General features: G+C 57.5%; 1 protein-coding gene across 1 annotated transcript in view; it reads right to left on the bottom strand.

Annotated features, from left to right (window-relative positions):
* Positions 1-828: 828 nt before the first annotated feature.
* Positions 829-23,664, bottom strand: part of IFFO2 (intermediate filament family orphan 2) — a 48,664-nt gene continuing 25,828 nt past the window's right edge. The window contains exons 2-9 of the mRNA XM_039228998.1: positions 16,641-16,701; positions 15,091-15,186; positions 13,747-13,887; positions 12,346-12,488; positions 8,457-8,577; positions 8,258-8,350; positions 7,184-7,314; positions 829-5,323 (exon numbers count right to left, since the gene is read on the bottom strand). Of these exons, the coding sequence (XP_039084929.1) occupies positions 5,218-5,323; positions 7,184-7,314; positions 8,258-8,350; positions 8,457-8,577; positions 12,346-12,488; positions 13,747-13,887; positions 15,091-15,186; positions 16,641-16,701 (892 nt within the window). The 3' untranslated portion in view covers positions 829-5,217. The remainder of the gene's footprint in view (positions 5,324-7,183; positions 7,315-8,257; positions 8,351-8,456; positions 8,578-12,345; positions 12,489-13,746; positions 13,888-15,090; positions 15,187-16,640; positions 16,702-23,664) is intronic.

The following is a 23,664-nucleotide window of genomic DNA, read 5'->3' on the forward strand; positions in this document are numbered from 1 at the left end:
ATACCCACCTTAGAATGCCCCCATTATTTCAGCTACTCCTCTTTTCCCAGGTCATGCCCTTTAAGACACTTCTGGAAAATTTAAAGAGTGGGAAGTGAGAAAAGGAAGCTACATTAAGCTCAAGTCTTAAAGATGATAGAAATAGATTGGAATTGGTGGCTGTGTCTTTTTTTATTTACAAATTTTTAAGTTTATTTTGAGAGAAGGCACCACAAGTGCGGATGGGGCAGAGAGAGGGAGAGAGAATCCCAAACAGGTTCTGTGCTGTCAGCATAGATTTAAGGCAGGAATCGAACTCAGGAGCTGTGAGGTCATGACCTGAGCAGAACTCAAGAGTTAGACACTTGACTGACTGAACCACCCAGGCATTCCTGTCGCTCTCTCAATTCGTTCAGAAAACCCTAGTGGGGGTGGGGGTGGGGGCAGTTCACACCAGGCAATGTCTCCCCAAATTTGGTCATTAACGAGAAGAAACTAGAACACTGGACAGTGTCAAATCCAGAGTCCCAGAGGTGGTCTCTCATGGGCTCAGTAAAAGGAGGCTAAAGACATGGGGGTGGGGGGGTGGCTTTATGATTAACAGGACCTCAACTGCAAACCAGGCTATGCCAGTTACTCAGCCTGTGATATCTCTGGCTGGCTCTTCCCCTTCCTCCTTAATCGACTTCCAAAGATTTTATTGTGAGATGAAACTCTAGCAGGTGATGTGAAATTTTCCTATTTTATCACAAACTGGCTAATTACTTGGTTTTGGTGTTTATGTGGCCCTCGGTCCCCTTTCCCCACCCCATCATTACTTTATCTTCAATTTAAAAAAAAAACACACTATCAATTCTAAGACATTTCACTTTATTTAAAAGAAGCCAATATACAGGATATAAAGGGCATGATATTTACAACAGTACAGTAAACAGGTTGGTTTCCGGTAGGATCAGTAGTCTTTCAATGAGTATAAACGCCCCTCCCCCCTTCCCCTTGACACTAGACCCAACTGGCAGACAAACAGCAACAGTGGGGTGGGATGGGATTGTGGGATACAAAGTCCCCCTGGATGGGGCTAAAAATCAGGTAGATGCTAAAAGGTCCACCGAAGCGGTCTTGCTGGGGGGTGGGGATGGTGCCTTCGCCTCACTTCTTTGAGGGCCTGGCAGCGGGAACAGTGGGGGATTTGCCCAAGACCAACACACAGCCCACCTTGAACCTGGAAATCCTCTGCCCGTGAAAAATTCCCTTTCAGAGAGAATTTGCCTTTGCCCATACCCACCCAGCTGCCTCCAGACTGCACTCCGGGAGAGCATCCTTCTAGAACTCGGTGTCTCTCCAGGTGGTGAACCCAGGTTCAAGACCCCACACGTGCAAGACCCCGCACGCAGCACCCTAGTCCGCCCCCAGGCCCCGGAAGAGCACATCAAAGACTACAGCCTGGGCTGCGGCCTGAGTACGCGCAGCTGGGGCTGGGAGGTAGGCGTCGCCTGGCAATTCCATCCCTGGCACCAGCTGCCTGACGACCTGGGACCCACTAGGGCCCGGGCCCCAAGGAAGCCGAGTGCTCCCTGAACCAACAGCCCCGTGGCTTCTCCGCCTCCTCCCAAACACAGCTGACTTGGAAATGGATATGGCAGACCGGAGTGTGAGTGACAACTGAGGCAGAGCTGGTCCCCCTACCTGGTGCCCCCCTTTCCCCTCCCCCCACCCACCTCAATTCTGAATCCCCCACTGCCCACCCACTCCCACAAGTGCCCCCCCAAAGACTTTCAAGGACCAAGGAGCTGGGGGAGGGGTCAAGGAGCAGGGAAATGAGGCGAAGTGGGACGTAGGCTCTGCTGAAGCCGCTCATGGGTGCAGGTGAGCAGGCGGTGAGGCCGGGGAGATGGGGCGAGGGGCACTGGCTATACTCAGCAGCAGCAACATGCATCTCATTCACAGAAGAACGCTGGGCTGCCGTAACTGCCTACCCTAGATTTAAAAACCCTTTCCTTTCATAAAAATAGATGAGAATCTCTTGCTTTTATAAATAGATTACATTTAGCTTAAGCGACACCTTCTATCATCCCCTACCCCGCACCCTCCCCCCCATTCCAAGCCAAAGTGGTTTGCTTCTCCCGTAGGTCAGAGCCAAGTCCAGGACGGACTGACCCTTCAGAGACCTCAAGATATATTGCTACAAGAAAACAAAATGTGTTTACTTGCCGAAGATCTTTTTTCCCTGTTTGGAGTCTCAGAGGAGTGTGTGTGTGTGTGTGTGTGTGTGTGTGTGTGTGTGTGTGCGCGCGCGCATGCGCGCGCATGGATCCCACAACCAGGGAGCCGAAAGGAAGCTACTCCCCCTGTTCCTCCCCGATCCTCTCTTTTTATAAAACCCCCAAAAATAGGAGAGTGAGAGAGGGCAGCACAGGAGGGTCCATCTGGGAACAACCCTAAAATACCAGTATCAATGTGACACTGGGCTTAGAAATAGAAATTTGACTATTTACAGCTTTACAAAGGACGGACCAGTTCATCCCAACTGGACCTGGGGCTGCCCCAGCGAGCGTTGGGGGCTTTCTTGGCAAGCTGTGGGCTCACGGCGAGGGGACAAGCAGGGCCCACTGGCAATGGACTCAAAAAAAAAAAAGGAAGTTGGTGGGGAGGAGGGTAGCCAGACCAAGACCCAGGCCCCCTGCCCAGGAGGCAGGCCGGCCACCCCCTTGCTGTCCCCCACCCCCATCATCCTGCCCCAACTCCTTGCTCCCCAGAGGGGAGCAGCTATGGAAAACCAGCAAGAAGGAACTTTCCGGCCAGCATCTGTCTCTGGCCCCTGCCATTTCCATACTGCCTGGGCAAACATAAAGCACACTAGTCCCAGAGACAAACGTCCTATGTCCCCAAGGGGGGAAGCGTAAATAATACCACCGGACACCGCCTGCCCTGGTCACCTTGGTTACCCCCAGATACTTACACTGTTGCCTTAACTCTTAACACTAAAGATAGGTCCGTCACCCGCCCACCACCTTGAGGAGCAGCCCAGGGCTGGCTTCCACCCTGCCTCCCAAACACGCCGTTCCAGGCCTCCGCCAGCTCCGGACAGAGGAGGCCCGAGGGGTCCTCCCGGAAACGGAAAATCTTTTCAGCAGCCGAGGTCCCAGCCCAACTGGCTCTGATAACCTTTGGTTAAAATAAAAACTTAAAACTAAAACAACAACACTAATGACAATAATAGTCAGGTATGTTTGAACCCTGTAACCTTTAGAACAAGGGTCAGTGAGGAGGAGGGGAAGGGGCCTCCGAAGCCAGCGTCCCTCCGCGTACCTACCCAGGGACCGTTCGCCTGGGAATAGAGGCCTCTCATCCAGGCCGCCGCAGGGAACCGCGAGCAGCCTCCCTCAGCAACAACAACAATGGAAAAAACTCACAGTAAAGGCCACCAAGTTCTGATAAATAAAAATTACATACAATCACTAACACACGCTCTCTCTCTCCATATATATATATATTATATGAATATTATTTACAGTGGTTTTAAGACTGCAAAACAGGGGGGGAAACAGAAGAGAGAGAAGGCCCTGACAGGTCGCTGGTACCCTGAGGAAGAAAGGCAGGGGGCTGCAATCCGATTTAAAGCCAGAGCCCTCCTTCATCTCCGCAACCGGAGCAGCAGGTGGGAAGTTCTGGTCCTTGGGCCCATTTTGCTTCTTTGACCTCCAGGGGGAGCTCCTGGGCCAATAAAAAACCAAAAATTGGATAATCCCACCCACAGGAGTGGGTACAAAAAGAAATCTTCCTTACAAAGCGAAACCTGCTCGCCTGGCTCCAAGCTGAGATGTGGCAGGGTGGCCTCGACGTGGTGCCTTTTGACACAGGCCCGCTCAAGTCTTGGGGAGATACTGGCTCAGACTAACTCCCCACTGGCCGGTGAAGTATGGAAACAGGCTTGCGTGTGTCCACGAGCAGAACAAGGGTGGTTCTCATCCAGAGATGACCTCCGCTCCTGCCACTGCCTCTGAACCGCCAGCAGCCCTCACTGCCTCCCTCTCCTTCCCTTTCCAGTGCCAGCCAGTGGCCAAGAAGTGGGCGACTGGGGGCAGTGGAGAACCAAGATGGCGGCAGGCGGTAGGAACCCAGCCCCACTGTGGAGGGGGTGGAAGCCAGGCCGAGCCCTCTTCGGACTTTCTCACAGAGAAATTACACATCTATGGCCCCTTATCATTGGCTGGGAAGGGACAGAAACACATCAAGTCATCAGGGCGATAGTAGACCTCTCCCACCCCACAGAGGTCCCAAGAGAGCAAGCAGTCGGGTGGGCCAAGGGTCTTGAAGGACCCAGGCCTCACTACCGACCTTGACAGAACACCCCCCCCCCCATTCCCAAGTCAGTGCTCACCCTAAGAGGCTGCGAGAGAGATCGCCCGAGCTTCCGCCTCCCTCTGAGCTCCAGGGGAAAACCAGGAGTCTGGGCTGGCGGGGGGCCTACCTTCCACAATGATATAAGGCAAGCTGCTTTTTTTTTTGTTTGTTTGTTTTGTTTTGTTTTTTTTTGCATAGTAGTTTAAACACAGTGAGACTCCACTTCCCCCCTGCAGTGCCTTGTCCCTCCGCTTTGCCACTAGATCCAAAAAGAAAAGAAAATTTTGTCTTCCCTCCCTCCTTCCGTCTTTTCAAGTTAAAGCACTTGAGAGGCCCCCACCCAGGCCTAGAAGGGTTGCAAAGGCAGACAGCTCCTTCCTGGGGGGGGCGGGCGGGGGGCAGGCAGACCACCCCAAGGCCAACTCGGGTCTGCACTGGCCAGGCAGAGGAGGGAAGGGCATAGCTCACGGCCAATCAGAGGAGCAGGTGGGAGGGTAGAAATCCATTGGATACCATGCCAGGGGCCCCACCCTCACCTCAGAATTTTGTATAAAAACACCTGCTAGGAATAATTCTTTGGAGCTCAAAGTGGCTCAGCTTAGGGGAAAAGGCACAGTTAACACTGCATCGTCCGGACAGAAGTCTGCATCTGTAATGTGGAGAACGATAGAAATTGACAGCACCATTCCTTGGGTGGGTGGATGGAGAAGGGGCATGGGTTGGTGGGGTGGAAGGAAGGAAGCAGCGGGCCCTCAGGGCCTCTGGAGACGGGAGGGCAGAGGGAGTCGGCGTGGTGAGGACGGGAGCCCCGCTCCGAGGAGCCTTCCTGGCCCCGTGGGGAGCAGGCGCAGAGGCCTCATCACCTAGACCACCAGGTGCAGGGGGCCTCAGTCATCAGCTGACCATGGGCTCCACATCCGCCTCCCGCTCAAACTCATCCTGGATCTCGTCTGTGCTTCCTGAGTCGCTGCTGGCCACGGAGCTGGGGGATGGTGAGTTCCTGGAAGGCACCAGAGAACGGGCGTCATTCAGATCCCCTGAAGGGATCCAAGGAGCAGAAAAGACAGAGCCGCCACCTGTGTATATAATCTAACCCCAGAGGGCTTTCCTACTCTGAGACCCCTGCCCTTGCTCTGCTTTCTTTAGAATCTTCTAAGCTCGTGAGTTGAATGTGGCCCTCAAGACCTCTCGGGGAACCCCCCCCCTCCCCCGCCACAATGCCTCTTACTGCTGGGTGCTGAGAGCTCCCTGGAGGCAGATACTGTGGTTCCTATTCTCCAACCACCTGACACAGGGCTGGGCACGTGGTAGGCGCCCAGGGAACCCCAGTTAACTCAGAGCTCAGAGGGAGGCCATACGGGAAAGTGGCTGATGGTGATGAGTTTGAATTCTGGCCCTGTCACTGATGAGCTGGGGGGCCTCGGGCAAGCTATTAAACCACCCTGAGCGTATGCTCCTCCATCTGAATACTGGAGATAATGACAGTGGGCTCCAGGGGAAACAGCTAAGGGTGCTACGTGCCAAGCCCAGGCCCGCCCCCTGCCCCCCACAGCTTCCCACTGAGCTGTCTCTCCCTCTTACAGCCTAAACTGTGGCCTGCAGGAACACAGTCATAATAAGAGAAACAATTACAATTAAGATATGTGCGCTTCGTGCCAAGCATTTTACATGTACTAGCTCATTTTATCATTAGCATATGTCTCCCCCAAAAGAATGCGTGTTCCTCAAGGCAGGGGCTCTTTGTTTTGGCATTTCCTGGCCTGATGCACGTCAGTCTCCTGAGGACAGACCCACGTGGCCCTTGGAAGGAAGACAGGAAAGGAAGGGAAACTGCTTCCCATGGGCAAATATGAGCCCCATCGGCAGTGGTGGGCAGTGTCTTCCCGACCTCCCCCACCCACCTGGCAATTCAGCAGAAAGTGGGGCATGAGCCCCAAGAGGCAGAGGCTGTGGCTGCTCTGTTCATCACTGTCCCCACAGCCTGGCACAGAGCAGGCCTTTGACATGATAAGTAGCTGTGGAATCAGTGGGGACACGGCTGTCATGGGAGTTACGTGAGATCAGACCACGTAAGTCATCCAGCACACAGCAGGTGGCTAATACTCATTAGATGGATGGATGGGTGGATGGATGGATGGATGGATGGGTGGATGGATGGAGGCGTGGATGCGTGGATGGGTAGATGGATGGAAGGATGAATGGATGCATGGATGCATGGATGGGTAGATAGGTGGATGGGTGGATGGATGCATGGATGGATGCATGGATGGATGCATAGATGGTTGGGTAGGTGGATGGATGGATAGATGCATGGATGGGTGGATGGGTGGGTGCATGGATGGGTGGGTAGGTGGATGGATGGATGGGTGGATGTGTGGGTGCATGGGTGGGTGGATAGATGGATGGATGGGTGGGTGGATGCGTGGATGCATGGATGGGTAGATAGATGGATGAGTGGATGGATGCATGGATGGATGGAGGTGTGGATGTGTGGATGCGTGGATGGGTAGATGGATGGAGGGATGAATGGATACATGGATGCATGGATGGGTAGATAGGTGGATGAGTGCATGGGTGGATGCATGGATGCGTGGATGGGTGGATGGAAGTATGGATGGGTGGACGGATGGATGGATGGATGGATGGATGGATGGATGGATGGATGGTGCATGGATGGATGCATGGATGGGTGGGTAGGTGGATGGATGGATAGATGCGTGGATGGGTGGATGGATACATGGACAGGAGAATGGACAGATGGGCTGAGCTGATGAAATGGGCCAGGCTGTAAACTGCAGCCTCACAAATGCCCCCCGAAGGACACAGTTACTGACTCCCCAGGGAGGACAGGGCTGGGTACCTGTCTGCGGAGCCTTTGATGAGCCGGCGGCAGGTCTCCATCTGCACGTCCAGGCCGCGTTTCATGCTGCACATCTCCATGTACTCGTGCAAGTGTCGGTTCATGTCGCTCTTGGCCGTGGCCAGTTCCAGCTGCCAGGACCGGATGTGAGGATATAGGTGAGGCCAAGTCACCCGCATTCCAGAACCCTCAGCAACTTCCCGCCCACATCCTCTGTGGTGATGGCTCCGAGACGGCCCCCACCACACCCTATGGGCCTCCCTCCATTCTCTGTGTGCTGGTCTATGGCCTCTAGAACTGCTTCCAGCAAAAGGGGAATGGCTGCTTAGCGACCGTTGTGGGGGTGGCAGCCTTCCTGGTTCCTCTGACTCTACCCAGCCCAGCATCCCTGCGCTCCTTCACGTGGACTTGATGAAGAAGCTCTCAGGTCCCCATTAAGTTTCTGCCCCCTTCTCCTCTACGAAATGCTATATCCCCCAGGGCAGGGACCGGGCTGCGCTCTGGCCAGCATTCAGTCTCTGTGAAAGACGGAGGAGTGCGGGCTCCAGAGAAGAGACAGCAGCCCTGAAGGCTGCTTCCCGGTTGGGTGCCCCTGGGCAGGCCACGTGGGCCCTTCTCCATCTCATTTCCTCCTCTGTAAAACGGGGTGCACGGCACCCACTGTGCAGGGCGGAGGCACCTAGCTAGCAGTCAGCACATGCAGAGGGTGTGTGGATGCCGCAGAGGCTGCACTTGTAAAGGGCTTACTTAGTGCCTAGCATCCCTCAATGTCACTCAAATGTCATCCCTGGTTATTTGGTCACCGTCTCAGTTGAATAACTTTAAAAAAAAAAAAAACAACAAAAACAACTCTCTGGGACAGACAGGGATGACCACCCCCATTTTATGTATTTCACACATGGGAAAACTGAGGCCCTAAAGTGGGGTAAGACCCACTCAGGGGCAGGCAGGGAACCGCGGGCCTCCAACTCCCGACCCGGCGCCCACAGGCACGCTCGTCACGGGGTCCCCGCTGTGACAGACACCTCACCTCACGGGAGCCTCTCCAGGGGGCCCCAGAGCCTGAGCCCTCACCTCGATCTGGCCGATCGTTTCTTGGTACTCCTTGTCCCTCGTCTTGAAGAAGGATTCTGTCTCGTGGATCAAGTTGCCCAAATTCTCCTCTTGCTGGGGACACAGAGCAAAGGGGGCCGAGTGAGGCTGGTGGCCCAGGCCGCTGGGGCAGGGCAGGGGACGGCCGGCGGGCCGGTGGGGCGCCAGGCCCCGGGCTCACCTCGCCCTGTAGGTCGATGGTTGGGTTGCAGTTGGTGAAGTCCTCCCAGAGCAGCAGTGTGTCCTCATTCTCTTCCCACGTCAGGCTGTCACAGTCGTCATCAAAGTCAAAGGTCTCGCGCCTGTGGGAGGGCACCGGAAGGCAGGGGTGAAGGGAGGCCAGGCTCCAGAGGCCGGGGTGCGGGAGAGGGAGGTGCTGCCCCCATGGGGATGTTCCTGCAAGGCATTCCCCAGACAGACGGGGCGCCGGCCAAAGGGGTCACGCACCTTTTCCGTCTCTTTTAAAATGCAGAAAGTATTTACGTATTATTTATACAACTTAAAACGTGTGTGTGTGTGTGTGTATATATATATATATATTTTTTTTTATCTTGATGTTTATTTTTGAGACAGGGAGAAGTAGCGTGAATGGGCAAGGGGCAGAGAGAGAGGGAGACACAGAATCCGAGGCAAGCTCCAGGCTCTGAGCTGTCAGCACAAAGCCCGACCCGGACCTTGAACCCACCAACCGCAAGATCATGACCTGAGCTGATGTCCGACGCTCAACCATCTGAGCCACCCAGGCGCCCTTGTGACTGTTTTCACTCAGGTACCAGCTCATTTCTTGAGACCCTACTTTGCAAGAGGTGATTTATATCATCTTCTCTACAATTCGGAAAAGGTTGCTGTTGTTCCCATTTTACAGATGAGGAACCTACAGCTCAGAAAGAATAACTCGCTCGTCCAAAGTCACAGTGCTGGCCCATAACAGAAACCGGGGCTAAAAACCAGATGTTTCCCACAGCTTTTTCCTCCCCAGTAAAAACCATTGTGTGTGGGGCACGGGCCGGGCCGCTATGCCTGTATTAAACTGCATTTCATTCCATCCTCACAACATTCCTATGAGACCTGCATGATTATTATTCCTATTTTACAGATGAGAACATTCAAGGTTGCAGGGATTAGGGGGGCTTCTGGACCAACACATGCTGGACACCGGGTTTGCGTTCAAAGCCTGAGTAATTTCAGGGCCTCCCTATTCACCGGGGCTAGAAGTAGGGTAACAGACCACACGGGCTTGCCTGGGACTGAGGGGTTTCTGGAGGTGCCCTGGTTTCTGGAGGGGACCCTAAAAATCAGATGGGAAGGCTGATGTCTGCAGGGGTTAAATCACTTGATCCATCGAATCAGCCACAGAGGAGAGGAGAACGTGAGTCCCAGGGCTCTCCTTCAACTCCTCCTTGGGTCCTCCAGGCACTGCTCCCTATTTTCCCAGAGGATCAGGCTGGGGGCCACCGGGCTTAGGCCCAAGAACTTCCGGTTAAAAACTACCTAGAGCACCCCCTGGAGCCAGGCTCCCCAGCAAAAGGCAGTTCCTGCTGGATCCTGCAGGTGGCTCCGTAGGCCCAGGGACCAGGGCCCACAGCGGGCACCAGAGCTGTATGGAAGGCGCTGCTGGCCTGGACTAGCTCCAGATGAGCCCCCTGGGGTCCACGGGCCCTGCAACGCATACTCGACTGCTGACTTCACTTCCTTTCTAGTGGCTGGGATCTAAAGGAACCCCTGGCTGAGTAATGGGGAGCCGGAAAGGATGGGAAGATGGGCAAGAGAGAGGGGTCAGAAGATCGGGAGGGCGGGGCTCAGGAGCTGGCCTGGGTGCAGAGGAAGTAGCAAATTCCTCCCCTGCTCCTTGGTCTGAAGCCCAAGCAACAGATTTTGATCAAAACAAAACAGCCCTGACACGGGCGCATTATTCAAAGACTTCGGTGGAACTGACCGGAGGGCAGCCTCCGGCTTGGGTCTCGGCCCAGCCCCTAGCCAGCAGGCAGGGACACTTCGGTGGGAGGGGGCCAGGGCCCTGCTGAGGGTGGGGTCAGCATGGCCTTGGCCAGAACCGAAAGGGTAGAGAGACGATCAGAGGATTTTTTTTTTAACCCAGGCAACTTTACAACTGATAAATCTAACCGGATACTGAACCTAGTTCAGACCTGTCAACACCAGACACCCGATTTTGTATTGGAACCTCCTTTATCCACACAGTCATGCTTCTGCTGGAGCCCCCAGACCCAGCTCTGGGGACCGTCCCTTTCAGCTCACCCCATTCCTAGGCAGTCTAATTATCCCCTGGCGACTTTCTGAAAACGCAGACAATTTCTCCAGAGAAGCCCCTTAATTCACCCAAATGAACCCAGCTTGGGTCTGTGGGGCGGACAGTGCCCCGTACAACATTCAGAAAAACTGGATCCAACCAAGAGTTCTCTTCCAAAGCCTTTCCCGTCACCAAAAGATGAGAATATGACATCTGGAGGGGACATCAAAAGATGAAATCAAAAGTCCAGGAGTCTCTTTGTCACCCTCAAAGAGCAACCCCCCAAAACACAGCCCCACCTCAGTTCTGTTTCAAGAAAAGCCTGTTTCAATGACAAGTAAAAGGAAGGGTCAGATGAGCCCATCCCGGGTCGGTTCTGACTGCTGCCTCCCTAAGAGTCACCTGGCTCAGCCGCAAAGGGACCGGGGCAGGGATGGTGTTGGAAGGAGGGCAGAGGGAGACATTTCTCCGAGCACAAAGACAGCTAGCTGGGGACAAAGCAAGAGTCAGGGACCCAGCTCTGTTCCAACTCCTGGCATGCCCCTCTCGTATCCTCAGTTTCCCTGTCCGTACGTGAAGGGGCTGCGCTGAGGGACCCTTGGACTCTGTAATGCTAAGCCAGCCCCAGAGCTTCTCAGGAAGCCGGAACTGAGTACGATGTCAGAGGCAACTGCTGAAGGCACGTGCCCTCTCTGGAGGGGTTCTGTGGGGTTCTGTGATCGCTCATGAGAGCCATGAGCTCGAACGTCATCCTGCCATTTTTTACCCAGAGTCCTGGGGAAAAGCGAGTTCTCAGGGCTCGGGCACCCAACGGCAAGGAGCCCCAGAGAAATGGCAGGCAAGAGCAGGCCTGTGGGGCTGGAGGAGATGTGGGCCCCGGAGACCCTGTCCCAGCCCAGCCCTTTGACTCCAGGCCCATAGGCGAGTCACCCAATGCCTGCAGCTGCACCCTCCTCTCCCCTCCCCCTCCCCAACTTAGGGCACTACATGAATCGGAGTTAAAGATGGATCTGGATCGAGAACATGGCACTGGACAGGCCAAGGCCACAACGTCTCCCTGCCCTGAGCGACTACACCCAGTAAGGGTCTAGGAAACCACTTCCCCCAGGGGAGGGGAGGGCGGCCCTGATGGGAAGTATTCGCCAACTTCAACTTCACACCAGGGCAGCTAGTAAGCTCCTTTTCTGTGCCGTCACTGAGCGTGGAGTGGACAGATGTGTGTGCAATCCGTTTCCACGAGCTGGTACGAGCCGGCTCCGGCCTCTCAGGAACCACAGCCGGCCCCGGACTCTGCCACGAACCCACGGCTTCTCACAGGTATGGGCCCGACTCTGAATCTCAGCTCCGCCACATTACCAGTAGGGTGGTCTTGGCCAAGTGGCTTCCCTTCTCTGAGTGTCAGTTTCCTCATGTACAAAACGGGGAACGGTAACCCACCTCTTCGGTCGACTGGAGTCACCGAAGCCACATTTGTGAATCACCTTGCAGACAGAGGCTGCTCACTGGGTCGGGAGCCCGCCCCCGGCCAACATGGGGGGCCCTGCTGCGTGGATCGCCTTGGCTACCACACCCCAAGGACGGCGGTGGGAGTGGAAGGCTTGATCAGACAGCCCCACCACTACTATTCGGCCTCTTCTGAAACCGTTGAAACTCCCCAAATTGGAACCGTTGAAGATAAACTCTTTCAGAACACCATGCGGGCCAAACAAAACATGTCTGCAGGCTACTTTCCACCCAGGGCCACCAGTTTGCCACCCCTGTCCCAGCGGTGTGGGGAAACTGGAGAGAAGCCCCCGGGGGGTGGGGCAGCGGAGATACTCACAGCTGGTTAAACATGCGTTTCATCTCATCCGTGATGTTCATGGAGCCGACCTCGTCGTCCGAGAACCGGTTTGTCACCTCCCCATCCTGCTCGGAGATGTCATCGTCGGAAGGCACCTTACGCTCTTTCTTTTTGGGGACCACCTGACCCGGAAAGGAAGAGATCGAGGTAAGTGGGAGGCTCTACTGAGATGGGCTGGGAAAGGAGCCGGCACCCCCGGGATGGATGGAGCGTGGCTGGGGAAGCCACTGCTGGGAAGGAGCGGAGCTAGCTATTCTAGGCAGCAGGCGGCGTTAGCAAGGAGAGCGAGGCAGGAGGCATGCAGGACGGAGGGCCGAAGGCCTGACCCTGCCCTCCCCTGGGGGGTGGGCCAGCCCAGCTCGGCCCTTCACCAGAGCGGCAGCCCCATGATCTGGGCAGAGGAGTGGGCCAGACCGGGGCACAGAGTCACCCGGGATGCGTCAGAGCCAGCCAGAGAGATGGAGAACCCTTCACAGAGGCCCGGAGGGCCCCATGCTTCAGAGCCCTCCTGCTCACATGCAAAGGTAACGGGCAGGCAGCCCAAGGTTCACTAAGCTTCCTCCACTCCGAGCGGACAAGACACGAGCAAACCAAACAAAGCCTGGAATGGTTGCCCCGGCTTCCCAGCAGAGGGGCAGCGAGCCCGGATTTCCCCGCTACATCCAGAGTCACACACTTAAAGCGACGACACATACCGTATTGCCCTGGGCTCAAGCAAAAAGCCAAACTACAACCCAAAATTCAAGAAGCAGCCTTTGGAGAATGACGCATGGCCTTTGGGCAACTGGACTAGCCCCCGAGCCCTCCCTAGAGGACAGCCCACCAGTGCTAACTGCCCCCGTGCCTGCCATCTCTAGGGACACACACTTGCTCACTGATGGCTGGGGGTGGGGACTGACAGAGACTCTTCAGTGGAAACGGAAAATAGAGACGAAAAGCTCCTCTCAGGAATTCTTAGGCTCATCTGCCAGGGCTCAGGTCGGCTTACCCAGGGCTCCCACAGCCTGGCCAGGGCTCTCAACCTTGGCAATGGCACCCGTGGAGCTGTGGACCAAGCCTTGGGGGGTCAGAAGACCTGAGATCTGGTCCCAGCTCTTCCTTTCCCTCCCTGTGCCTGTCGCATGCCCCGCACCCCCCCGACGGGCGAGTGGTCTCCTCAGCCACAGGATGAAGCAGCCAGCCTCGACGATGCAGCCTGACGGCCCTACAAGTCCCTGATGCTACCTTGTCCTGGGGAGGCCAGACGGGTGGGTAAACGCTACCTCTGGGGGAAGGGGAGTGGGCAGGACTTGAGGGGAATAGGGCCTGGCTGCACAGGGTGGAGGCCAGGCCCTCTGGGAGCGGGGCGTGGTGGCTGGTGAGCAGGGTGGCCCTAGTCACCTGGAAGATCTTGGACACGTCTTCCGAGTTCCGCTGCTGCGCGACATCGCACAGCTTGGCCGTGATATCGATTCGACGGCAGATGTCCATGTCCACCTTCATGGCCTTTTCTTGGATCTTTGTGTCCAGGTCTGTCATGGGCTGCAGGGAGGACAGCAGGGGGGGTTACATGAGCGAGGGCTGGAGCAAGCATGGGGGGCGGGGAGTTGCTCCCAGGCTCCTGGGGGTGGGCAGAGGGGCGCAGGGGCCCTGAAGCTTCTCCTGGGCATGGAGGGTGGGGCCAGCGCTGCTCAGGTTGGGGGAGGGGTGGCGGAGGGGGGTCGTAGGAGCTAAAGGCTTTGGCGCCGGGAGACAATGTGAGACCATGTTTGGCGGCCTCCCTAAGGGCTGCTGGAAGGCATCCCCTTAAGGGACACTGTGCGACTGTTTATTTTGTTAGAGCAAAGAAAAAAGAAAGACAGCCTCCACCGTTGAAAGACTTCCCTTCTCTCCCACCCCGCGTGCCCACCTGTCCCCCCCCACAGAGGGGCCAGCGGAGTGGCGCACTCTCCCCAGGACTCCCCCCACGGCTGACAGCAGGGCATCGCCTAAGATGAGGGGGGTCCCGCAGGACCCCAGTGAGGGGAAGCCGGACGGCCTCCACCTGCAGCCCCCAGAGCCTCCTTCCAACCACAGCCAGCTCCACACCCCGCAGGACCAGAAGCCACACCAGGCTGAGTCACCAGCGATTGGGCTCCTTCCCCTTTCTGGCGGCCCTCCCTACGTGCGGCCCGCTGCTTGAAGGCGGCAGGAAACCCGGGTCCCCAGAAGGAAGGAGGCCTTTGTTGCCGACAGCTCCCTGCACCCACGGTCACTCAGAAAGGTCCCAGTCGTCAAAAGGATGCACACGCTGGCCTTCCCCCAACTTTACAAAGCAACCCTGCTGCAGGCCGCTGGCCTGGGGAGCCTCTCAGGCTGGCATGGGCCAGACCGGGGGCCTCCCATAACCAGCCACTGGGCCCTCCGCTGGGACCAGACAGCGAGGCCCGCGGCCACCACCCGCCCTCAACGTGGGGAGCTGGGACGCGTCAGGGCAAACACAAACAGACCGTCAGAGGAGCCCAGGGGAGGGCGGGATGGGTTAAGCAGCAGATTAATGCATCTCTACTCAGACCAAGGGAAGCAGAAGTCGGGGGGGTGGGGGGGCTGGTCTCCAATGCATCCGACATCCTCACGGGGCAAACGCAGCCAGCCAGGACTCTAACTAGAAGCCGAGCTCTGGAGCCTCGGAGTGAATAAAGCGTTTTGCATGATGGGTGTGTGGGGGGTGTCATGACGCCTGCGATGGCGGCCAGCGGCACTTACGTCACTCATGAGCCCCTTAAACACCACCAGCTCAGCCTTGAGCCGCTCGATCTTCTCGTTCATCTCCTCCTGGATGGCTTCGGCCTCCTGTGCCGCCTATGGACGACAGAGACGGGGATGGGCTCAGGGGGCATCCTGAGGGCTCGGAGGGGCTGGGCGCCTGGGTCTGCAGCCCTGGACGCCTTATGTCCAACCGGGCCAGGCGCCTGCGAGCCAGGAAACGGGTGCCGAGGACCTCACGCCAGCCCGGTTTCCCTCTGAGCCCAGCTCACTGCAGGGCACCACTCAGCTTAAAATGCTTCTCAAAGAAATAGTTAATGTATGGAAAAATTGGTAGATTTTAAATTGGCAGATATTAGGAAGAAAAGAGGAGGTTAATATAACAAATGATCCCAATAGGTGAAAAGATGAGGTCGGTCCGTGTGAAATTGCCAGTGGTGACCATCAGCATCTCAAAGATGGCGGTGTCATATGCATTAACCTAATCAAATGTATACATCTAGGGCACATGTGTTTGCACAGAAAAGGCCAGAAGGCTGCATGGCAGTTTATCAACTATGCAGGGGAAGAGCTGGAGGGGAGTTTCATTTTCTTCTTGTACTTCTCTGAATTTTCCAAATATGTGACCATGACCATGTTTGTAAACAAAAAGATTCCTGTTATAAAAGAACGGGGGGCACACATTCCATCCTTTTCCTTCTTGACATTATCTTATTCTCTCTCTTACCAGATCAGCGCTTTAAATATCAGAAAGCAATTTTTTAAAATGTCTGAAAGAACTTTCGGTCGCTATTCAAAGGCCAAGAAGGTGAAGTTTGCTGCCCAGGGAACCCAGCAGGTGGGTAAGAAGCAGAGCCACAGACACAGAGCCAGAACTGCAAGGGAATGTTCTTAGCTGGTGACACGGCCCCCCTACCCCCCGCCCTCTCCAAGGCATTCCGCCCCAAGTCAGTTCCCTTAAGCTGGGGGCTGGGCAGTTCAAAAGACATCCAGTCCTGGGGTGCCTGGGTGGCTCAGTCGGTTAAGCATCTGACTCCACTTCAGCTCAGGTCATGATCTCACTCTTTGTGAGATCGAGCCCCATGTCAGGCTCTGCGCTGACAGCATTGAGCCTGCTTGGGATTCTCTCTCTCCATCCCTCTATGTCCCTCCCTGACTAGTGCCCTCTCTCTCTCAAAATAAATAACTAAGCACTAAAAAAAAAAAGAGACAGAGAGACCATCCAATCCTGAGTTCAGGTGGGGAGAACGTGGGAAGAGTTACTGGACCCACGTCACCCAGCAAGCAGGAGTCGGTGCTGGGACTTAGACCCAGGCTTCCCGACTCCTGTCCCCACGCTTTTCTGCAACACTGCCAGTCCCTTCCTAGGTCCGAAGAAGGGGACAAGGATAGGCCTGGTGCCTCCATCTAGAGAGCCCGAGGCAGCAGGAGGCAGCACAGAGCAAGGGCTGAGCCAGGAATGGCCTCGGGCTTTGCCCCACCAAGCCGGTGCCCCTCGACCACATGGTTCCCACGAGCCTCTCCCGGTCGGGACCTCTGAGGGCGCTCACCTCCTGCAGCGTGTCCACCATGGTCTGGAGGTTCATGCGCTTGGCGAGTTCTTCCTCCCATCTGCAAGAGCCAAGAAGGACAGGCGGTCAGAAGGTGGCCTCCCCGGGCCAGTCCAGCCCTCAGACACAATGCAGCACCCACCCAGGAGCTCCCAGTCTAGAGATTGGGGGGGACATCCAGGTTGACCCATAACCATAATACCAGGCGGACCACCCTCTCCCCTTCACACACGCTATAAAGTGCCGTGCAAATGTTCCTGCTATTGCTTCACAGGAGCCGGGCCGTAGCCAGCACCCTAGGGGCTCTTTGCACCCGCCAGAAAGAAACTTTTATTGTGCTCATCATCGCCATCTCAGAGTCAGGTCCCGCAGCAACCTTCATCGGCAGAGAAATCTCCTACACCACTATTACCCTGAGCTCACAGATACGGAAACTGAGGCCCAGAGAGTTTAAATGTCTTACCCAGAGACGCTCAGCTAGCTAGTGGGTGGGGCTGGAACTCAAACCCGTGTCTGCTTGATTACATTAAAACAAAACCAATAAATATAGCTCTCACTTATTCAGCGCATATTATGTGACAGGCCTTGTTCCAGGGCTTTCTGTGTTTTGTCTCACTCGGCCACACGCTGGTGAAAGCCAGACGGGAAAGAAGAGAGGGCACACAGGGGCTCCCAGTGTCCCCCCAACATTAACTGGAGGTCAAATAGGGTGTTACTAGTTGTCACCGTGACAATCCTTGAGCTCACCTGAACTGAGTGCTCACTCGGTACCAGGCACGGTCCTACATGACATGATGCGGTCCTCTTAACAACCCTCCAGCACAGGCGCACCGTTACCCCATGTTACAGACGGAGAAAGCAAGGTGCAGTCAGGTGCCCAAGGTCAGGGTGAGGACAGGTGAAGCCAGGACTCTGACCCAGGCTGGAGGCTCCCGACTGAGTACTTGCAACACTGCCAGGCCCCCCATAGACGTAGGACCCATGGGAGCCCTACGCGGGCTCCCCACCCAGCCCCCTCCCTCCCCAGAGGAAGCCTCGGGGAGGTCTCCTCCCTCCCTCCTGGGACAGGCGATGCGCTTGTCTCTTTCCTCACCCTAGGGCCGCCTCCCTACATGGCCTCAGAGCAGGCAAGTCTGGAAGCCTTTTAGGATGCTGTCCGGGGCCAGCTAAAAATAGGCCAGAGGGGAGGAATGGAGGAAGGGTAGGTTACGTCACTGGCTTTTGGAAACAAGAGAAAACGGATACTGTTTGCACACACAGAGGAAAATTCCTCCTCTCCCCCACACGCTCCCCTTCTCCCTTGCTCCCTCTGGCCCTTACCAGCCCTCCCTGGTGTTGGCAGGCAGGCCTGGATCTGCCAGGGGCTGCCAGGTCCAGAACCTGGCGGGCAGTGGGACCGGGGCTTGGGGCTCCTGCCAGGGAGGGAGGGCACAGAGGAAGTGAAGGATCGAACCCAGGCCAGACCGTCTCACTGAACGCCCCCCCTTACCCCGTACACATTAGGAATCCGAGGCCCACGGCATACAGGGAGTTTGTCCAAGGTCACCCGGTATGTCAGGGGCAAGGCCGGGAGTCTAGCCCCGGGTCCCCGAGGGAGACAGGAATCCCAGGTGGGGAGAGGTTCACAGGCTGCCCTCAGCCTGCCCGGCAGCACGGGGATCCTGAAGCTCCTCTCAAGGGAGGACAAGGCCCAGGACACGGGTCCCAGCTGAATCATCTCTCCTGGCCACGCGGCTCTGAGGGGGGCAGGGGACTCAATTCCAAGACTAGCAGAGCAGGTGCGAGGAAGGGCCGCACCCTGCCTTCTGCAAGCCGGCCTCGCTATTGCACGTTGCAGCAGGAGCATCAGAGAAGGGGGCAGCGAGGGGTGCAGATGTGGGCGCCCAGGGGCACCTCACCCCAGCACACCCACTTCCCAGACAAGCTTCTGGAGATGCGGCCCCGCCCCTCTCACTTTTCTCTCCAGCAACCTCTGGAGGACGGAAGTGCCAGAGGGGTTAACAGACTCATTGCACAGAGAGGGAAAATGAGGCCCAGAGAAGGAAAGGGATTTGCCCCAGTTGACCCAGAGAAAGGAATCACAAGCCAGGTCTCTGGAGCGCCCACCACGGATGGGCCGGCACCATCTGCGCCCCCACGCTGAGCTCAGTGCCTCCTCCACGGCTCGTTGGCTTTCGTGTGAATTACTATTAACCTGCCCGGGTGGAGAATCTTCCCCACATCCATTCTGTGGATGCAAGAGGTGCAATTCAGAGAGGCGAGGGAACTTGTCTAAGGTCACACAGCTGGTCAGCAGGGAGGGGATTCAAGCCTGGCCCGTGCTCCAGAGCAGCAAGAACCATGCTGTGATGTGCACAGGAATGACACGGGGACCTTGCTGGGACTCGGCAGGTCTGGGGCAGGGCAGACACCTGACATTGCTGCACACAGCGCCTGGAGCGGCCCCACACCTCACTGGGGTTTCTAAGCTGTCCCCCGACATGGGTGCCCTTGCACACATGACTTCGCGGGCCTTCTCATCTCCAAAGCAGGCCTGGGTGGGCAGGCAGCGGGCCTGCTCCCAGAAGACCCCGCGTGTCCACGGCAGCTGGCATGATGGACCAAATCCGCTGCCCGCACCGCCCCACCTCCCAGCCGCCGTGGGAAAACCTGGCTCTGCGGGCTCCAACGTTGACGGTGCAGAAAAGCTTTGCCCTTCAGCCGCTCTGCCTGACGGGGGTGGAAGGACGCCCGTGATGTGCTTCTTAAGGGGCCCCAGGCACCCCGTGTTCTCTGCTGCTCAGCCCAGGAGCGAACATGCAGCTTAACGAAACATGGGTCAAGTTTTTTTTTTAAGTTGTGGCCTCTGAACTGCCCACACCTCTGTCCCAGGGCGTGGTCTCCAACACCCCAACCCCCCCCCCCCCCCGCCCCACTCCCCTGACCTGGATCTGCCCATAGGAATAAGGTGTCAGCAGGAGAGTGTTTCAGGCGGAGGCACCCGCATCGGCAAAGATGGGCAGGAGGGAGGCCAGGGAGTAGCCACCGCCACTGAGACAGGGACACACCTGCTATGGGTCAGGGGTCGGTCAATATCGAGTCTTTGAAGCCTTTGCCCTCCCGGCTGTCACACTGGCCCACCGCCGAGCACAGGTGTTCACGTGGTAGACTAAAAAGCTACAGAGAAACCTCTCCCCATTTTACAGGTGGGGAAAATGAAGGTCCAGGGCACAGAGATAACTCCAGCCAGGGGGATGGCGGCCTGCATCGCTTAGAACCACACTGCCCACCCTGGCCCAGCGGCTCATAAAACTTCCAGCTTCTCGGGGCACCTGGGTGGCTTAGTCGGTTAAGCGCCCAACTTTCGCTTAGGTCATGATCTCACGGTTCATGGGTTCGAGCCCCGCGTCGGGCTCTGTGCTGACTGCCAGCTTGGAGCCTGGAGCCTATTTCAGAGTCTGTGTCTCCCTCTCTCTCTGACCCTCCCCTGCTCACGCTGTCTCTCTCTCTCTCTCCTAGAAATAAATAAAAATATTAAAAAAAAAAAAATTCCAGCTTCTCTTTCTTCAAGTGTTGGGTAAGAGAAGGGAGAGGAGGGACATTTATTCGTCACCATCTAGGTGCTGTTCACCTAGTCAGGCATTCATATACCTGAAAATAGAAGTATAATAGAAAATACCACCTAACCTTCCCCCCACAGACTGTCCCCATTCTGCAGGTGAGGAAACAGAGGCTCAGAGGCAGCTCGATTCCCCTGTCCCTCCCTGTCCCTCCTCTTCCTCTGTCAGCTGTGTCACACACCATCTCTTTCCCAGGCCTCTGCTGACACCAGGTGTGTGCCTCCTTCGAGGGGGCCGGGTCTCAGGACCCTGGCCTCCCTGGACGCCTGGCCGTGGGACCTCATCACGTATGGCTCTGACCCAGAGAGCCAGCCACCATGCCGGGGACCTCCGGAGAAAGTGTCAGGGCCCGGCCCTGGCCCCAGCTGTGCCCCAATCACACAGGGTGGACCCCCCGCGGGGTGGTCTCACCTCCCCACCTGCAGACACCCTTCGACAGCAGTCTCCGAGGCCGGCCCCGCCGAGGGCTCCAACGTTCCCAGCAGCCTCCGCAGCAGGCAGGGCCGACATGACGGAGGAGGAGGAAGAACACTAACAGAGCAGCTACGACAGACCGAGTGCACACGGGGGGGCCGCCACCCTTCTCAGGAGCTTCACGCGCACGGCCTCACTTAAACAAGCCTCCCGCTAAGCTCTAGGCGCAGCCATCATCTCCGTGTTACTGAGGCAGAAGCTCGAGTCCAAGACCAGTACCCAAGATCGCACAGCTAGGAAAGTGGGGTCGTTTCTACTTCACACCTCTACTCCGAGAATCTCCGAAAGTAAAAGGCGGAAGGGGACCAGACTTCACTTAGTCCAAACCTCTGAGGGTGCAGAGAAGGAAACTGAGGCCCGGGTCACACAGGGAGCTGAAGGCAGACTGCCCTGCGCTCCCTTAGCTCAGGCCCCAGCTCGCAGGGACCGGGAGGCCGAGGGACGTGAGCCTGAACCCGGGCCCGGCCTCCCCCAGCACCCGCCTCCATCCCTCAGAGCCGCGTGTCTCCACCTGGACGCGAATGCAGCCCCGGCACACACCAGGGACGCTCAGGAGGAACCACTCTGTTCCCACACTCTCCGGTGGTCATGTGAGCAGCCCCCAGCTCGCCGGGCGGGACCTCAGGGCGTGCCTCCGGGCCCCACCCCCCTAGCCTCCTGTCCCCCCCAGTCCCTCCGGTGGCCTGTGCTCAAACCCTCCCACTGCCTGGAGCCTTGAACTGAAAGAGAAACCAAGCCCCCAGCCAGGAAGGGGCTGACGCGTGGCACCCCTGGAGACCCCTGAGCCCAGCACGACGCACAGCACAGCGCCTGGACGGGGCAGCGGACAAGGGCAGTGGCAGCCCTACGGGGCCTCTGTGCCGACGCAAAGGACGATGCAAACCGGGAAGTGCACAGACCAGGACCCCGATGTGTGTGCGGGCAGAAGGCGAAGCCCCCAGCACCCGTCTCACTAGTCTTGGCACCCTGTGCCCTGGCCTCATGGGGCACGAGGAGAGATGGCAGAGATGCCTGTTCTAGGTGGGAAGAGAGGCCGAGGGGAGGGGCGCCATCATCTCATACAAGTCACCAGAGCAGTCGGGTCTGAGGCACTGCTTGCAATTACCATTCCTGCGCCCAGAGCTGCACTCCTGCACCCAGAGCCCACCCATACTTGGTCAGGAGCCAAAGGGTTGCATGGATTTGTTGGAGGGAGGGAGGGAGGGAAGGAGGGATGAACGGATGGATGGAGGGAGGGAGGGAAGGAGGGAGGGAGGGATGGAGGGAGGGAAGGAGGGATGGACGGAGGGAGGGAGGGAGGGATGGGTGGACGGACGGATGGATGGATGGAGAGGGAAGGAGGGAGGGAAGGAGGGAGGGAGGGAGGGATGAATCCGAGCCGTGATCACTCCCCAGCCCTCCTGCTCTCCCCTCCCGCCTGGACCATCTTACGCCTGCACCACCCCAGCCTAGGGGCTCCCAGGAGCAGAGTCCCTGGCACTGCCGTCTGCTCAGCTCTGTCCACTCCTGGGAGAGGAAGGCGAGGGGGAGGGGCCGCCGGGGCAGGAAGGGGGCGGGGAGAAGGAGAAAGCTTCCCACTGCCCTGGGGGCTGAAGAGGGGAGGCACGGGCCCCAGGACAAAGAGGGCAGGGAGGGGAAATGACAGCACCACCTCAGCAGAAGGGGAACATGTGCGAGGCCCGCGGCCAGGACACGCCGCCCCCTGCCCCAGCCGTCTCCCCGCATTCCGGAGGGGCCACAACCACAGGATGGAGGAGAAGTCTGGAGGGCCGCTGGGGGGAGAGGACGGGCCACTTCACCCCCCCCCCCCGCCAGCACTGCCCCTCCCCCAGCGGCTCACGATGACACACTGAGCCTCAGGAAAGGGGCCCACAAAGCCTGGCCTGCTGGGGGACGGAAAGCCAAGCTGGAGTCACTGGCAGAGGGACTGACTCACAGACTTTTCACTTCCTGTGCCGTCAAAGAAGCTGTGGGGGCCCTACGTCCAGAGGAGAGTGGGTACAACCCCAGCAAAACAATTAAGGCTTTAGGGACAGCTCATGGGGCTGCTAGGGAGGAAGTCCTAGAGGCTCCTAGGCAGCAGGAGATGAGGTTTGGATCCTGCCCCGGCCACTTCCCAGCTGTGTGACCTTGGGCAAGTCAATCACCCTCTCTGGGCCTCCGTTTCCTTACCTCTGCTATGGGAAACTCTCCACCCCTTTTGAAGGTGGATGTGAGGACTACCTGTGGTGGGCACAACAGGTGAAAACACCCAGACTCGCCCCCGGCACAGAGCAGACAATGAACTTTGGGCTTCTCGACGAGAACAGTGAAATGCTAGGGCTGGCTCCAGTGCCCAGACCTCGGAGGGCTGGGAGGGCGCCACAGGAATGGTCCACGCCTTTCCAGGGAAGGGAAGCAGCTGGCACACCCAGGCTGACTCACTCAGGTGATGGGAAGCAAGCTCAGGTGAGCCTAGGCAGGAGCCATCAGTGGAAAGGCGAGCCTAGGCTGGAGCCGTCGGTGGAAAAGCTCATTCTGAGCCAAGCATGGGCCTGGCCTCTGGTGGAGGGCAGGTGGCAGAGAACGGTTTCCACCCAGACCATGGGGAGCTCCCCCCAGTGCAGCACAGCTGGGTGCAGGCTGCCAGGATGGACATTCCGCCCGCCCCTCCCACCCCAGGGCTCTGCGCTAGCCCTGGCTTCCATGTGAGCCCACTCACAGATGCACAGAGGCGCTGCTCCCCCCGCCACCCGCCCCCCTGACCACACTGCAGAGCTGGGTCCAGACTAATACCCAAGCTGGGGGACAAGGCAGCAGACCCACAGGCAGAGCAGGGGACCCTTGCCGCAAATGCAGCTTCACCCAAGCCCCCAGGTAGGAGATCACAGCAGGCACTTCAACAGAGGCCAAGCTGCAGGCGAAGATCCAGAGCCCCTCTCCCTCCTAGCCTCTGCGGAGCCCCCCAGAAC

Source organism: Hyaena hyaena, unplaced genomic scaffold, assembly GCF_003009895.1.
Source record: "Hyaena hyaena isolate Hyena2069 unplaced genomic scaffold, ASM300989v1 scaffold_35, whole genome shotgun sequence".
Classification (NCBI taxonomy): domain Eukaryota; kingdom Metazoa; phylum Chordata; class Mammalia; order Carnivora; family Hyaenidae; genus Hyaena; species Hyaena hyaena.